Source organism: Plectropomus leopardus, chromosome 14 (assembly GCF_026936395.1).
Source record: "Plectropomus leopardus strain MGB_pleo_1.0 chromosome 14, ASM2693639v1, whole genome shotgun sequence".
In the NCBI taxonomy this organism is placed as follows: domain Eukaryota; kingdom Metazoa; phylum Chordata; class Actinopteri; order Perciformes; family Serranidae; genus Plectropomus; species Plectropomus leopardus.
This window is the reverse complement of record NC_142189.1, coordinates 11,205,928-11,223,845: the sequence shown is the minus strand read 5'-3', so window position 1 is coordinate 11,223,845 and position 17,918 is coordinate 11,205,928. Positions and strand designations below refer to the sequence as shown.

At 40.0% G+C, this 17,918-nt stretch overlaps 1 protein-coding gene across 2 annotated transcripts; it reads right to left on the bottom strand.

The window, feature by feature from the left end:
• Window positions 1-237: 237 nt before the first annotated feature.
• On the bottom strand, window positions 238-14,209 carry gng7 (guanine nucleotide binding protein (G protein), gamma 7). 2 transcript variants are annotated; one of them, XM_088087442.1, is made up of 4 exons: window positions 14,089-14,209; window positions 10,162-10,302; window positions 8,386-8,501; window positions 238-7,187 (listed from the first exon to the last, which is right to left on the bottom strand). In XM_088087442.1, the coding sequence occupies exons 3-4, from the start codon at window positions 8,464-8,466 to the stop codon at window positions 7,062-7,064; spliced, it is 207 nt and encodes a 68-aa protein (XP_087943568.1). In that variant the 5' UTR covers window positions 8,467-8,501; window positions 10,162-10,302; window positions 14,089-14,209; the 3' UTR covers window positions 238-7,061. The 2 variants fall into 2 exon arrangements, with proteins under 2 accessions (XP_087943568.1, XP_087943569.1); XM_088087443.1 differs by lacking the exon at window positions 14,089-14,209 and adding an exon at window positions 13,902-14,076.
• Between the last annotated feature and the right edge of the window lie 3,709 nt (window positions 14,210-17,918).

Here is a 17,918-nt window from a genome sequence, read left to right as displayed (position 1 = left end):
TTTTTATTGATCCTAAACCTAACCACATTAACTGCAGTGTTTTCACAACATAAAATTGAAAAAATAATGTAAAGTTTTAACATATCTGCTTTATATGAAACATACAAGTGTGACATATCCTTGGTTTGCAGGAACGTACAATGTAAACATTTATTCTGGTGATTGGATTGACCAGGGTTGTATATCCAAGAGCCGTGCTGCCAGTATGCCTAAAAGCAAAGACTACACAAGAACATGTGTTATTATATCATCTTTTTATTAATGTTATCTACTTCTCAATATCATCTTTTTAACAGCAATATCCACAAAATATTAACAGTGTGCAAGAAAACATGAGTTATGGCACATCAGAGAACAGTTACAAAAAATAGATATATTTTCTTCATAATCAATCAAGGCAAAAAGATACATATACTGTATGCATACACAGGAGATCAGAACACAAAAGATGAGTCTTGGGAAGGGCTCAGAGCCGACTCAGCGATGTTTGATTTCAAAGTCCACCAGTGAGGAGCCTCGACTCTCCCCACCTGACCTGAAATAATTTCCCCGGGCTCGTTTTGTGTCACAACACCAGTGGATTTCCATCTCGAGCCATGTGTTCTACCTTAACACTGATGATCTGATCACCCCCAAGACCAGCATAAACACAATATACGCCACCATAAGGCAAACTAACAACCAACCAATCAGACAAACTGTCAGACAAACCAGCGATTTCGGCTGTCTGTCTCTGATCTTAAGCCCAACCAGCGATGGAATGATTGAAAAAACAATGATGATAAAAAATAGCATCTGCCAGACACCTCCAGGACAACATCAGTGTGTGTGTGCATGTGTGTGTGCTGATATGTCTGCATGCTTGTTCATGTTGTGTGAATTACTGCAGCTGTAATCCTTTATGACTTCAGCTGCATCTCACAAAGAAATTACAAGGAACTGCTTTTCCTTTCCAGAACACTAACAAAGAATCAGTTATTTCCTCAATTTATGTACTTCTTAAGTTTCTGGGGGAAGAAAATTTATCTCAGGTCAGTAATCACCTCTTGTCACTATAGTTTGGACACAGGTTTCTGTTTGTAGAGTTTGTCTATTTCTAAAGCTAGTTCCTTGTTTGTTTGTTTGTTTGTTTTTTTACTTTAACCCCCATTCATACTAGCCTGAATCAGGTCAAGCATCTCTTTACTTATCTCTACAGATTAGATAAAGGGATTTTTTTAATTTAAAGGAATAGTTTGACATTTTGGGAAATATTTAATGGACTCATGGCTGAAAGTTTGATGCAGAGATCAATACCACTTTCTGTTTCCAATACTAAATATGGGCAACAGGCAGCAGCTGGTTAGTTTAGCCCAGCATAAAGACAAAAATGAAGGACAAACAGCTCTCTGAGCTCTGTGGAGAGAGCAGAAGTGAAACCAAAACATCCAGATTGTACAACAGAAGTCCAAAGGAAGTGGAGTGGACTTTAAAGACAATTTTCTTTGTGGCTAAACAGTAGAAATACAACTGAAAAAAACTGTTTTCCTATAAATTTACACTGTGAAAGAGATGTGTCAATCCCTGCAAAAGGTCTCATTGCACCATGAGAATTTGATTCATTCAGTCATATAACATTTTGAAAGTGTAGAGGAGCTGCGCGATTAAATAATTTTATTCTCAATCAAGTTAGCGGAGAGCTAAAACTTAAACTGGCCATTCAGCTTGCAAAAGTCTTAAATGCACTTGCACAGGAAGCAGATTTGCAAAATCCTAGGAATGCGAAGGAATAACCCACCATATCCTCCCTATAATTGACTAGTACTCATTGCCTTCCTCAGTAGGATTGGTTACATTTTGGCAAAAGAAGGGGGATTGGTTTCGGTTAGGGTAAGACTGTCAGGGTGAGCCAATCAAAAGCAGCATTTTCCCCATAGACCACCATTGTAAAGAAACATCTGTTTAACTGTCGATACCTCAAACTGTAAAGAAGGTCAATTATGACTCTTTTTATTATGATCATTTGAGCCATGGGGGTTTTATATTTGAAAAACTTTCCGTAAGCCGAGAAAAGAAACTGAAAAATCTGTGTCCTCATGAAGTAAACCTGGAAACTATGAAGTTTTTGGTGTTAATCGGTGCCATTTTGGGAGTCCGCTATCTAGTTATCATCATATCTATGGCTTGCTCTTTGGACCCACCAGTGATAAAGGTGATTCAAGTAATTTTATGTATGGGAAGTCAAACTTTTCTGGCTTCATGCACCACTGAGCAACATTGAAACAGAAACGAACTTGAACAATGAAGTCAAACAATCTCATTCAAAAACCCCATTAGCATCTGTAACAACACATTGCCTGTGCAGTGACTTCATGGAGCCTCTGTGGTTGCCTTGCAATGTAATGATGAAGACTCCATTTCAACATAAATGGTAAGAGATTGATTTAGTTACCTTTGGACAAAGCCAGGCTGACTATTTTCACCTTCTTACAGTCTTTAAACTTAGTTAACTAGGTCCCAGCTATTGCTTAATATTGAACAGACAAATATAAGAGTGGTACCAATCCTCTCCTCTCACTCTCTTTAAAAAGTGAATAAGCGTTATTTCCCAAAATGTCAACCTATTTCTTTAGGTCTCTAAGGCTTTAATGAGTGGTGAAAATAAACTGCAGCTAGCGCAGTGTAGCTGAGTCAGGCACAGATAGAGTGAAACAGAAAAAAGTTAAGTGGGTTGTTTGGGGTTATTATTGGTCATCACTTCAAAAATAGCCTCCCACAGTTTGAGCTTGTGACCGATTCCTTCTTCTCCAGGATGTGCATGCTAGCATCTGACAAAAGAGTGAGTGGAGACCATACATGCTGCTCTGACTCACACAGCGTCACATGACCTCTCCTCTGGTTAAATTCGCCCCGACCTGGAATCACAGGGCTGTAGTACTGTAACGTTAGTATGTGACACTGGAGGCTCTGTGTGCTCTTACACACTCTGCGCCTGCACTCAGAGATACACACTCACATGCGTGCACCTCTATTTTCTCTTCTCCGCCTACTGCTCTGCCAAATCATCCTTTTCAAGCCACCAAACATTAGCACCGGGCACCCACACACACGCGCGCGCACACACACACACACACACTCAGCCCTCTCTGGCCTTTCTCCAGCTCCTGCTCTCTCTGTACTTTGGGAACCGCCTGCTCTCTCTGTTTGGAACAAAGGCAAATGAGAGATGAAGCAGGGCTTTATACAAGGAGCCTACAGCGAACAAACAGTGATGTTAATCAGCAATTTAGCCTTGATTTGAATTGCAAAATCTTATTTCTTTAAGATATTGTTTTTCACATTTTAAGGAATATGCTTTCTTTCTGAGAGTTAGTTGAGAAGACTGTTATCACTTTCATGTTTGTATTGCAAATATGAAGTTACAGCCTGCAGCCTGTTAGCTTTGCTTAGCAAAAATACTGCAAAAGGGAAAATATAAAGCCTCACTTCTGTATAATCAGCGTGAAGTTCCTTTGCACATTAAGTGGCAACTTGTCTTTTTAAAACTTTGGTAGTTTGCTTACAGATTAAACAAATATAACATGCTAATTATTGAGCTTTAGAGGTGGCGGTAGGTGGATTTTCATTAGGACACGCTCCCTTATCCATGGTATCCAAAATGTTGCATGGCCGTGTTTCTACAATAGGTTAGAATGAACAAACTGAATGCAGGTGCTTGCATGAGCCATTGTAGTTATTAGCCATATGTGACGAGCCAAAGAGTGTTTGAAAAATACAGCTCTTTAACAAGTAACTGTTATACTCAATTTTTTTACTGTTTAAATCACTGGGTCTGTTTGTTTTGAAGAAGAAAAGTCCTCTGTGGATAATTCAGCTCCAGGTAAAAACCTCTTGAACAATGAACACTAAAGGACTCAAGCTTGGCACACGAGAGAAGTTTCAGCTGGTTGCAATCTGCAATCCTCGCCACTAGATGCCACTATCTCACACACTGCTCCTTTAAAATGGCCAAATTTACAGCAGAAATAAATGGTAACAGCCATGGTTTTGGTCTCCATAGCTAATGTCATTGTTCAGGGCAACTGTACAGGGTTGATTTTTTTTATAACTCACCCGTTTAAATTTATCCAGGTCACCTTAGGTCACTTCTGGCTCCAAAAATCCAAGATGACAAAAGCCAGAGTGCCGAATGCCAAGCTTTAAAACAGAGGTTAAAAAAATGAAACAATGGGTTACTTATTTTTATACAGTCTATGGCTATCATTATTTTAAATTAAGTTAACTGCCTGTTTGCTGTGACTCAATATTTTTACCGTCAAACATTAAAGCGGTATCAATAATTTCCTTTAACTCTCAGCAAATAAGAGTACTTCCCAAAATGTGAAACTATCCCTCTAAAGAAAAGTTCACAAGTTGGTCAAGGGTGCTACATTTCAAGATGTTTTCATTCTGTCGCAAACATGCAGATCTTTCAGTTTTGCATAACAAAAACAACATTTTCAGGACTAAACACAACTCACCATTCAATGTGGGTATTTTTTGCATGGTGTCCCCAGAGGACTGTCTGCTTTTCAAACTGTGTACACACACTAAACAACTGTTCACCTCTCACCACTCCCAAAAAAACTCCTGCTCCCAACAAGTCAGTGCAGCAGGTGGCACTTATTGACCTAGTGATTAGAGAGCAGAAAAGCACTGGGTTCAACTCCCCTGACAGTCCATCAGCAGCTGTAAGTCCTGTCCAACAGACTCCACCCTGCACTGTCACTGTACGTTACTGCTGACAAAAGCCACGGCTAAATGCTCAAATGTAAATATGATGTCACAAAGCTCCCTTCTTTCAGCAATTAACCGTCAAAAGCAGATCTCAATGCAAACGCCTCGCCACTCCTTAAACCTTTGACCTCTGACAATCAAACAGCTGTGGGAGAGTGTGTGTTTTTTGTGTATGTTGTCCTAGTTGCCTGTCACCCACCAAAACTGAGGGCTGCTCTGGTGTTAAAGGATAGATCAGGAGGTTGGTTTTTGCCACTGGAATGAGGTCCGATGTTGATTCATCCTCTAACAGGATGCGATCCTAAACCTAACAGGGCTTTTGTTTCTATCAGGTCTTTGTATCTGTGGTTAAAAACCATCCTCCGCTATCGTAAGCCTCTAAAACCTGAATGACAAAAGTAGAATAAAAGTAAGAAATGGAGACAGACATGATCCTGACTGACGCAACAGAATAAGTAGTACTAAAAAAATCCAACATCCACAGAAGGGGATTCTGTGTTTAGATTTTGTATCTTACAAACACTGTACAGGGTAATACTCAACTGACCAGGTTCCATGGACTCCATAGAAAGAAGAAACTCAAAAAATAAACCCAAAACAGCTACTCTTCAACTGATCACTTCTGCACGTCTGAAAGAAAGTTTATACACTTAGTTTGTTTCTCTTGACTTCATTTTTTTCACTTCTTCATCAGCTTTTACAATCAAGTTTGGTTTGTCAGAGAGGAGGAGCATTGTGGAGGAGAGGAGGAAACCGAGAGGGGATCACTAGCTCGATCCAGTCCTCGACCAGTTTGAGCTCACAAGCTCTTCTACTGGAGAGACTGGAAATTTGACTGCTAAAGCCAGTTATTCTAATAATTAAAGTCAGAATTTATTAGGCATTTAAACAAGACATGCCCTTCTCTGCTTTAGAGGAAAACAAAACAAACAGCTGAATCTTTGCACTATCTAATACAGTATATCTCTTCCCTTATAAAAAATGCCAATTAAAAGGATCAAACATAAGCGGAGAAAATAGGGAAGGGAAAGCGTCACTTTTACTTTTTTAAGATTGGGTTCTCCCCTCCAGCTTTGCAATCCTTGCAGACTGATTCTTGGGTGTGGTTAGTCTGCAACCTCACCCCCTCTCAGGGTAAAGCACAGGGAGGCTTGATGTACAGTAGAAACTTTTGTTTAAGATCCTAGCAGGTATCTGGTTAGGTGTTCCCCCTAGCTCACAACTGGATCTCCTGTAGTTTCATTAATACTAGCAACATGAAGAGAAACCTGATCAGCCAGGGGCAACACCTATGTCAAAGCAAAACAATAAAAAAAGTATTATCTTATCTGTTAATGCTTCAACAAAATATCAAAACGTACATTGAGTTCACAAACAAGTATTTCTTAAGAAAAATGCAGTAAACGTCCAGGGTTAATAGCTTGAGTTCTGTGTAGCAGTTCACTATGTTCCCCTCATAGGTGCAGATCTGAGGTCAGCTTAGACATCGATTTCAGCCAACTGCGGCCACAGTGAGCCGCAGTGGAATCGGTGACAACAGATCGGCATCTAGAGACGACTCTCTGTACAGGTTGGCACAGCTGGAGGTTTGGCCAAAGGCTGCAGACGGCCGCAGTGAGGCCACAGGCAGAGAAGGTCTGTTGATACGGGTTTGGGTGGGAACATGCTAGCCCGACAGAGGCAAAGGCTTTTGCTCCAAAATTACCCGCCATGTTTCAGCACAGGCAGGCTCGTGGGCAGAGACCTTATAACACTCCCACAAAAAAAAGCTTTTATTGAGCTTTTTATGGGACACCAGGTCGTGTTTGGCACGGTCAGCAGTAGCGCCTACCGCCCATTTGTGTTGCCCACATGCATCCTCCCACTCATTGCCTATGGCACTGCTGTCCATCCTTTACCCAACCCCTCATTTCATGACAAAAGAAGGAAAACAAAATCCTGATTTCCTACTGATTATTAATGTCCAAATCCCTTTTCAAGTTAAGCTGTAGTTAATTTACCAGCATACATGAATATTACCAAAGCACCTTGGATCATACTCAGTGATATACTGATCTCAGCCACTGTGAACAGAAGATACCTGCCCCTTCGCGGTGGCTCCGGGGTATGGCGCTTTTCCAGAGTGGCTATTTTGGGAGTGTTTCTATGAGTGTAGATGGCCTGCTTGTGGGTTGTGTTTGTATGTGTGTGTCTGGGGATCAATTTAAGTACTGAAAGTGTGCATTCATGTGTGTGTATGTGCATGCGTGTGTGTTTATGTCTGTGTGTGTGTGTGTGTGTCTGATGGCGAGAGGAGCGTAGCGCGGCTATAGGATGATACAGGGCTTCTTGTCCTTAAAAGGGTTTTCGGATGTGGGAACCCCGACCAGCAGAGGGTCGCTACGAGCGTGCTGCTCACAGTAACTCATCAGGTCTGCTGCTGCTTTAGACACCTGGCGAGAAATGGGAGAGAGAGAGATAAGGTGAGGGAATTAAATGGAGGGATATTTATCAAATCAGACAATGTGCTCACTTGCAATTAAACTTTTTGAGACTGCTGAATCCTCAAAGTGGATATCAATGCAGTCAAGATCAGGACAGCACCTCACTTAAATTATAGCATTTTTTATTGCCACATGGATGTTTCAGGCCACGGCCCTCTTCAGCGTATACTTTCGGCAATATCACAGAGAAAGCCCACAGGTGAGGTTAATTATAAGCACATGCATGAAAACACCTACAGTGCACATTTTGAAGACACAGAATCACCGTAATGTGTATTAAAATCATAAATAAATAAACAATAACTATAAATCTAAAAATAAATCAATAAGTAAATGAATATAATAATAGTAATAACAACAAAAACAATGATCATAACAATAATAATAATAATAATAATAAAAAACTAATATATATTTAAAAAATAGGAAATAAATTGGAAATGTACGGGAAAAGAAAAAGATGATGGTGGATAAGAAAAGGGAGTTTTTAGGGAGGGAGATAAGATGTGAGGAGGGGGGATTTTAACTGGGGGACATGTAGGAGAAAAACTGGTCATGTAGGAGAAAAGAAAAAAAATGATGGTGGACAGTAAGGGAGTCATGAAGAAAGGAGATGTGATAGGGAAAGGTGAGGGAAAAAGAGAGGGAGGGGAGCGAGAGAGTGGTGGGGAGGGATTTAAGTGAGGAGACATGTAGGAGAGAATTTAGAAATGTAGGGGGAAAAGAAAAAGATGATGGTGAATGAGAAAAGGGAGTTGTGAAGGAGGAAGATGACAGAGGTAGAGGTGAGGGAAGGAGTAGTGTGCAGGGAGAGAGCGTGAGGGATTGTAATAAGAGGGCATGTAGGGGAAAAACTGGACATGTAGGAGAAAACAGAAAACAAAGGATGATGGTGGAAAAGTCAGGGAGCTCCAAAGGAGGTCGATGAGAGAGGAAGAGGTGAGGGACAAAGAGAGGTGTAAAGAGAGAGAGGGTGAGGTATTTAAATGTGGTGGCATGTAGGAGAGAAATTAAAAATGTAGGGGAAAAGAAAAAGATGATTGTGGAGAAGAAAATAGAGTTGTGATGGAGGGCAGATGAATGTTAAGGAAAGAACGGTCAGATGAGAATGACAAACAACAAACATGGCAGTAAACTATCGTCCTACCTTAATGCGTTCAATCCCTGCCTCAATCCTCAGCTGTTCCACCAGTTTCCTGGCCTGGGCGATATTATTAGTGGTAGACATACTGATCCATCAGAATACACCAACACAGGAGAAAACTGATGACAGAGAAAGAGAGTAAAAAATGTTTGCTATGCAGATAATGATGGATGATTTCATCAAATATGCTGGCACACCTCAGGTTGTTATGCAGACAGAGGAAGGGCTAGGTGACTCCTGAAAACTTACGGGAACATTCAGGAACGTAGTTTTACATGTTCAGACGGACATGTTGGGTATGTTTTGATTTGGGTATGGGTATGGGTATGTTTTGATTTGTGTCTCATGTGTTACCAGGACAAGATTTAGTGGCTTATCCTGACAAAATTAAGGTGAAATGTGACAGTTTTAGATTCAGAAAACGTTATTGTTTGTTGTGACAGAAAATTGTCTGTCAAAAACAAACTTGGACAACAAACATCCTGCATGCGTTCCTTTAAAGAAAGCATCATAAATACCTACTACAATAGAAAAAAATACAGTATTCTACTGTGTGCAAAGTATAACAAGTACATAATGCTTATACAGATGTGTAGATCATTACCTTTTGTTTAAGATGTTGGCAGTTGGAATGAAGATTGACTGTTAACTTGTATGCCCAAACAAACGTGACTAGTCAATACTACTTGAACTACAAATCGAAATCAGAATGCCTCAAATTCAAAAATCTTGTCCCGTTGCCCCCTAATTCTGCAAATGCAAATATTTGTTTATAGCAATTATGTGTAAAGTAGAGCCAACTACTGTCTGTACATATATACTGCAAAAGATATAAAAGATACATTTGTTGTGGTAAGTCAATTGCTAATTGTTGCTTGTGATGGTGAAACTAAATAAATGTTTACCTTAATACAGTACAGTAAATACAACACTGATGAATGTGAGTACTCTCCTTTTATGCCAATTAATATTTTTCTTTCACTACATTTAAAAGGGAATTATTGTACTATTTACTAAACGTCATTTATCTACAGTTGCTGGTTACTTTGGAGATGATATTTTCTCATATTATGGATTAACCAACCACTCAAGAAGTGCTTTAAATAAGCTTTGCTTTATCCAACTACATGCAGTAAAATGCTTACTCATTAATGCATCAGCGTTAATGATCCAGTAATATCATAAATAATAATAATATCCAAGAATAACTCTCTAAACGTCATTTGCGCATAATGAGTATTTTATTTTTGCCACTTTAAGTTAATTTTATTGAGAAAAAATCTATAATTTGCATTTAAGTAAGTTTCCTCATGCTGGACTTTTATTTGTAAGAAAATCTTTTTACATTGTGGTGCTCTTCCATCACTGTGGAGTATACACAGGAGTATGCTGCGTGATGTATTTACAATTAAAACAACAATTAATGATGATTTACATTAGCCTCTGGGTTACTGTATATGGACATTTATACTGCATTGATTTATGAGCTGAATCATTTGAAGTCAGCAGTAAATTTAGGGGAGTGTGAGGCCTCAGTTGTAGAGTTATAGCACCACCACGAGGTGACTATATGGTTGTGCATTACTATAAATGACAAACATGCAGTTTCTTGATCAAAGTACAGTTTAAGGAAGTAATATGCATAGTATAACTAATGCTGGAGCATGACTATATTAAAAGCAACTTATTTAATATTTCTTAGATCATTAGATCACTGTTTACCAATCATGTTAAATATTCTTCATGATTTGAGTATGAGCAGAGATGATATAGTGTTACCTGACTGATGGCAGGCAGACAGAACTCTCTGAACACAAACGTGACTGGATGGAGATCTGAGCGATGCACAGACGGCCGGGAAACACTTGCCAAGTCAAAACGACAGAGCCGGATGGCAGCTGAGCTCACATTGGCTTGTCTCTGTGAAAAAAAAGAGTTAGGTGAGATTACAACAGACAAACATCACACACATTTAAATTAATTAATTTAAATTAATTAAATGTTAGTTTCCATTTGTAGTTTTGTATACCAAGCCAGTGAGAAGTGGACCGTGACAAGAATCTTATGCTGTATCTAAGAGTTTGTTTAATGGATCCATATGAGGAGATGTTTGTTGTTTTAGTAATTAGAGTGAAATCTGCATACATTTGGTCATTATCACACAAATTTGAGTATGAATAACTGCTGAATTCAATCATCCTACTTGCAGTTCATGTTTTCATATTTCAGTAAGAATTTTGAGAACATGAGGGTGTACTTTGCTTCACTGACAAACTGTCATCATCAGCCTTTTTTTTAAAAAAAAAAAAAAATCCTATAACAACATCTATCATCACAACCAGTAATACCAATTCACTGATCAGATGTAGGACATTCCTGCACTGCTGATCCAAAAACAGGAATTCCCCTCATACCTGGGCTGTCAATGATTCATTTAAAACTCTCCAGTGTCTTTCTTTTACACATCTTTTAGCAAAGCGCAGAAGTTTCCTCAGCAGCGCATATGATCAAAACACACCTCACTGCTCACATAAATCACTGTGAGTGTGTTACGACTGTGTCTCTCACTCCGTGTCTGTCTGTCACCCTCTCTCCCGGGAGGAGAGTCCTGCCTTAATTACTCCTACTGTGGAGTAGCTCAGAGATTCATGTCTGTAATTAGGGCCTTTGTGTGTGTGTGTGTGTGTGTGTGTGTGTGTGTGTGTGTGTGTGTAAGAGATAGAGAGAGAGAGAAAGAGAAAGTCAATACATTTATAACACCTGATGAAATTTTCTGTCACCTCCATACACATATTTGTTTTTCTAAATTTATGAGAACATTTACTGATTGTCTCACAGCTCACCCTAATTCTAAATCCTAATCTTAACCTTGAGTCCAAATCCTAATCCCAACTAGACACTTAGAGGCAAAATGCCCCCATTTTGAAGGGTTTCTTTTTATTACTGGCATTTTTCTGTAAATTTTCTCTCTCCTACACATGCTAACTCGTTTTTGACATCATTGGATTTACTCCCCTAATTCCCTGGAGATTAGGCATGAGTGTATTGATACTGCTCATCTTGTTTTGTGTATTGATGCTAGCATTGATATAATTGTTGGCAAATAAGTACATTAGTGTGATGTTATAGATCACGATCTGGAAACATGAGCGCTCATTAGTTCTTGGAATTAACACACAATTAATGTTATGTTACCGTTAAAAACACAGCACAGTAAATGTGTAAATGTATTCAGAAGTAACCTTTAAATGATGCATTACCCTCACAAATTATGGCAGGTTGCTCTCCCTAAATAAGATACTTTTAATAGTAAAAAATATGTATTGGAATCAGTTTTGGAATTTTTGGGGGGTGTCACCCACCCTGAAAATTAACCCTAATATTAGTCTAGATTAGAGCTGCACATTACATTGTTTTGTTTATTTTTATTTTTTAAACACATTTTGAAAGACTACAATGTTGCACTCATTGTTTTTTTAATTAGCTGAAAGAGAGAATCAGTAGAAAACTGTGAGAATCACTCTTTTAATTATTGGTGCCTTTTCTGTTCAGTTCAATGTTCAATTTGTTTGATGAAAGAATGTTGGAAATTATTTCCTTTCAATTCAACAAGGAATTTGTTGAATTTTAGCAGTATACTCAGTAGAAATTCAGGACTTATCTATTTTTTTTTTCAGGAAATATCGTTATCGCATTTCTCATATTTGCCTAATATAGTGCATCCCGAGTCGACTGTCCACTACATGCCTTACTCCAACCGTGACCTATATATATATATATATAAGCCTAACCTTTACTAAAAGCAAACATACAAACAAACAAAAACCCTAACAACTTTTATCCCGAGACTGCAATGATTCATGTGAGGACCCTGATCGTTGCCCTCAGTTAGGAGCTAAGTGTGTACACGTGTATCTCCCTAAAATGGTTTTAATACAAAAGCACACATGGAAAGACACACAACCTTTCCATCACAGCATATGTTCTCATTCTCTGTGTGTCCCTAAATCACTCCACTGCCAGCCGGCAGAATAATAAATATGCTCATGAACAACAGCAACTTTCACAGACAATAAACCAAGTAAACACAACACATTACAGCCTGTATACCACAGAGCTCAATCAACACCTGTCACAGCAAAAAATGACAACTATAAGCTTTCTGAAGGAGTAGTTTTTGCTGTCAGACCCCAATATGGGATCTGCTTCCCTTTAAAATAATTTCTTGGAACATATGTGGGCAATTATTTGATAAGTATTTATTTCAAACATGTAAAACAAACTAAAAAAAGATTAAAATAAAACTAAATAACAATAATTGAGATGGATGATTATCTATACAAAACTCGATCAATAGATTTTAATAACCAACAAAAATAAGATGTTGAAAAGGAGTAGTAGGAGGTATAAACTAATGATTTCCTACCCCTTTTCAGTCACTCCTCAGTTGATTCTTGAACTTCATCGCTAACATATTGAAAGGAGGTGACAGCACTTATATCCAATTTGTTTTCACGCTTCCAAATGTTGGTTTTCGTATTTTCTCACACGTAAAAGCAACAAACGTGGCAACACAGGGAAAGTATTCCAAAATACAAAGCCTAAATCACTTCTTTTTCCACACTTCATTAGTATTATAAACCGAGAGCCTTGATTTCTTCAGCCTGTTGATTTTTCAAACTTTCTGCTATGGCGCATTCCATGCTGAGAGAGGGGAAGCTGCAAGAAACAGCACAAATATGAGTTTCAGCCCCTCCACAGTTAAACCTCTCCTACGCCCCCCAAATAAAAAACATTTCCTTGTAATAGCCGATGCAGAGACAAATATAAACAGTAAGCTGGTCATTTGTCTCGGCCTGGACCAAAAACATCACCAGAGCTGGACAGGCCCCGGTCAGCCTGCCAGCGAGCCCACCGCCGCTCTCGAGACGCACAAGAATGCATCAATCCTTATTGATCCTAGCAGCTCCTGAGCGCTGATCGGGCCTGCAGCACGGAGCCATGTCCTCCGCTATAGGCCCTGCTCGCTGCTCTACCGTGTGAAAACACAATGCGGGCATTTTGATGGATAGAACAGCATGTCCTCTCTCTCCCATGGCTATCAACACTCCACACATACACACGCATACATACATAAACACACACACACACACACACACACACACACACACACACACACGCACAGTGCGCGAAAGCACAGGCAGACCTTGTGCACATATCAAAGCCAGAGATATTTTCCCAAGTGAAGACCAGACTAGACCGCTTCAGGTCTGCAAACAGGCCCTGATTGTTAGCCGTGGGAGCAGGGTGGTGACATGTTTTGAGGGAGGCAGGCTCCAGCAGCCAATATAAACCCATCCAGCGACAATGGGCACAAGACTGGAGCGCATGCCTTTATGTTCCGCTATTATGCAAATTGGTCGGCCTACTTCAGCATATAAAAATCCAGAGGTTTTTTTGAATACAGTGGCTTGTGCGTCCTTAAAGTCCAGCCGAGCTGTAGGAAATCTTCCACTGACCCTGTCCCCGGTCCTCCCCACCCTCTCCGCCGGCAAAGGGCTGGGGAAAACCGGATTCGTGACACTGATGGAGCCCCTCTCCGCTGCAGCCGCCCTCGGTGACGAGAAGCCGGGGTTGCAGAGGCGCACAGACGCGTTACAATTATTAAACACAGGGAGAAAAATACCCGAATATCTCCAAACTCACCTCCGAATGCGCTGTATTGGTGATTTAAAGGGCCAGATCCGCTGGTTTCTCACCCTCTCTGCTCGTTCACTCCCCGTCTTCGCCGAGCCAAACGCCTCCCCCTCCGCTACCAGTGTCTGTCCACTCCTCTACCCCCCTCCCTCTCTTCCACCCTCCTCTTCCTCCCTCTCTCCTTCTCCCTCCCTCCATCCGATCCGGTGACAGCACCTCTAACCCAGGGGCTCCTAAACAAACATTCACACAAATCCTCTAAACAGCAGGAGAGTGAAAGGACATGGATGTATTTGAAGTCATCTGGTGGTGCACCGAAGATTTAAGTAAATTTGGAGAGATGTTTTGAATTGTAGATTGAATGGGCTAACCCTTGCTGGAATGAAAGCCACATTAAAATTAATTCAGAAAATATCTTCTCCTGCCTGCTCTCAATGTGCACACCTTTATGAAGTCAAAAATATCTTCCTGGATTCCTAAAATCCTCGATCTGCAGGACACAGGCGTATTGAATGACTTCATGTCACCAGCATATTTAATTAATCTTTTTTATCTGTGGACATGTACTTAAGAATGTAGTGCTTGAACATTATATATTTTCAACATTTATTGTATTTTTGGGGTAGTTTGTGCTCAGGTAAAGTTCACTGGCATTAAACACTGGCATTAAATAAGACATATTTGAAAACTTTACCATAACTTGAACCCCACCTCCCTTTACCTTGGATGGATTAATGAAGGCACAGGGGCCCAAAGTGTCAGGGTCCCCTCTGGCCTTCACCTGGAAAATGTGGTGGAAGTGGTGAAAACAAACAAACAAAAATGGTGCAAATGAAATACAGAGGCCATAATAAAAATATTTACAAAAAGGGGCAAAACAACCACAAAGAGACACAAAATTACCAAAAAAGACAGAATTATCCAAAAGAGACATGAAATAGCCAGGAGTCAAAATGATCAAAAAGATTTCACAAGAACTGCAAAGAGACACAAAATAACTACAAAAGTGGTGAAACAACTACAAAGAGACACGAAGTGACCAGGAGGGGACTCAAAATGGTGCAAAAGATGCAAATGAAGAAGAAGAGACTATAATAGAAAATATTTACAAAAATGGTCAAAACAATACAAAAGACAAAACTGACCAGGAAAAGACTCAAAACCTTTACAAAAAGATGCAAAGGAACTACAAAGACATGCAAAAAAAAGGACAAAAAGGTGCAAAATAAGCGCAAAGAGAAACAAACCGACCAAAAAGACACAAGACAAAAGATGCAGGATGTAGAGATACAGCATAACGACAAAAAGTGGTAAAACAACCACACACAAAAACAAAACAAAACACAAAACGACCAAAATAAGACACAAAATTACCCCAAAGAGATAAGCAATGACAAGGAAATCAAAATCAAAAACTGCAAAAGCTGCAAAGGAACTGTAAAGAGACTGTAAAAAACTAAAACAACCACAATGAGACCTCTAACATCCACAACACAAACAAAATTACGAGGCAAATCAACCACAAAGAGACACAAAGACAAAAAAAGACAAAATTAGGTCAAAGAAATGAAACAACCAAGAAGAGAGTCAAAGCGATCACAAAAAGATGCAAAGGAACTGTAATGAGACACAAAATAACCACAAAAAAGGGGTAAAACAACGACAAAGCACCCCGAAAATACAAAACAAACACACAAAACAAAAAACTCAAAATTACCCCAAAGAGCCACAAAACAAGCACAAAGAGACATAGAACAACCAAAAAATGCAAGAAAATTACCTCAAAGAGACAAAACGACAAAAGAGACACAAAATCACAAAAAGATGCACAAAGACAATGAAAAGACGCAAAGAAACAACCAAACAAAGGGCCAAAACCACCACAAACTCTGCAATTCTTGCTCCTCAGTGGTGGGGCCTTTTGCATATCTGTGCCCAAGTGCCCATTGTCTCACAACCAGCCTATGCTTCCTACTTACCCACCCTACAAGCTGTGTAGACCATTTAACCCCATCATATGCATGTCGATGTGTGTACCTGGCAGTAAAAATGTCTCCTGTACACATGTCTCCACTGCTAGGTGCTGCCACACGGTGGCGCCGTTGACCCGGCTGTTGTTCCGTGTTCTCCGGGGAGGTGTGGGCCGCTCCTGCTATTCCTGGCAGGCCCGGCGCAAACACACATAGCATGCATCCTCTGTTTCCACCAAGCCGTAGTGCACTCCTCCACACGGAGCTAAAAGTGCCGCATCTGCTGCACGATCATTGGCTGAACGTGGACGGCTCGCTCTGTGAGGAAGGGGGACAAAGGTCTGATGAGTAGGATAACATTTTTTACACTATATTTTTTCGGTTTTGGGGGGCGTGGTGATGCTGACAGAGATATGGAATAGTACTGCACATATTGACAGCATTACGTCTTCCTCGTGGCTGTATGGAAACCTTTCTCCAGCTACTTACTATAACCTCAGGAGAGCTATTTATAACTCGCACAGTACCGCATTGGCCTCATTTCCACTGATGTGTGAAATTATGCTGATGCCTATACATTTCTCTTTCATTTCTTCACCTTATAGCTCTCCCCTTCTCCCTCCTTCATTTGTCTCACCTCCTTCTTCCATTTCACCCAGTATCTCCCCCTCCCTCCTGCGTGTCTCGTGCGTGGTTACAGTGGATTACAGCAGAGCTTTTCATTTTCTAAGGAATGAGCGGTGGAAGCCCATGAGTCACGACTGAAAGATGCTCTCAGGCTGACAGAGGTGGCACCAACACAAACACACCTCTTTTTTTGGGGGGGTCCCTTGCTCTGAGCTGTAGTGTGTGCACGCAGACTTTCCCAGATGTCCAGAAGCGCACGTGTGTGTCTGTGCATGTGTGTGTGTTCATGGACAGGAGTGATATCTCATTAAGATCCAGCAGAGGGGCTGCCACACTGGCCTGCGGGGTGAGAGTTTTCGTCTCTCCGCGTTGTTATACACTCCAGCAGCAGCCTGGGAGACCTCTGCCTGTCGTAACGCATCTCTGTCCCCACCAGGGTCACACCACGCTCTCATGCGACAACCGTTGTCAACGTCACACCGTCTCCATAGCAACCGCGCTGGGCACAGCATCCCCAAGCAGATGTTAGAGGGTTAAGAGGGAAGTGAGAGAAAAGGAGTGGGAGACTGTGAATACAGCATCTATCTCCGTGTCTGTGTTTTAATCATAGAATATGTGATAGCCCTAGTTATATAATGATAGTTTTAGATATATAAAGTTATAAAATTATAGTTATAGAACTGTAGTAATAGAAAAAAAGATTAGGTCATAGTTATGTGTAAAGAATCATAGTTATAGACTCATAGTGATAGGCCTTTTTATTATTATTATTATTATTATTATTATTATTTATTTTTAAAGAGTTATACAATTATAGTTATAAAATCACAGTTATAGTTATAGAATCATAGGCCTTATTAATATTATTATTTATATTTAAAGAGTTATAGAATTATAGTTATATAATCACAGTTATAGTTATAAAATCATAGTGATAGGGGACATGAATGTCTGTACCAAATTTCATGGCAATAAAATATAGTATGGGAAGAAAAGTCAAGGGAAGTCGTGAGGATTCATCCTCAGGAAAGCAAGAGTGTCTGTACAAATTTTCACAGCAATAAAATAAAATAGTTTTTGCATTTTTTCAGTCTGGATCAAAATGGTGAAACGACTCATCAACCAACAGAGCAATAGCATCAGCATGGCAAAAACTCATCAAACTCCTATTAGCAACGTTTACACAGTTAAAGTTGAGTCATCACACACCAGCGGCAGGTGAGAGGAAAAAAATCAAATAGA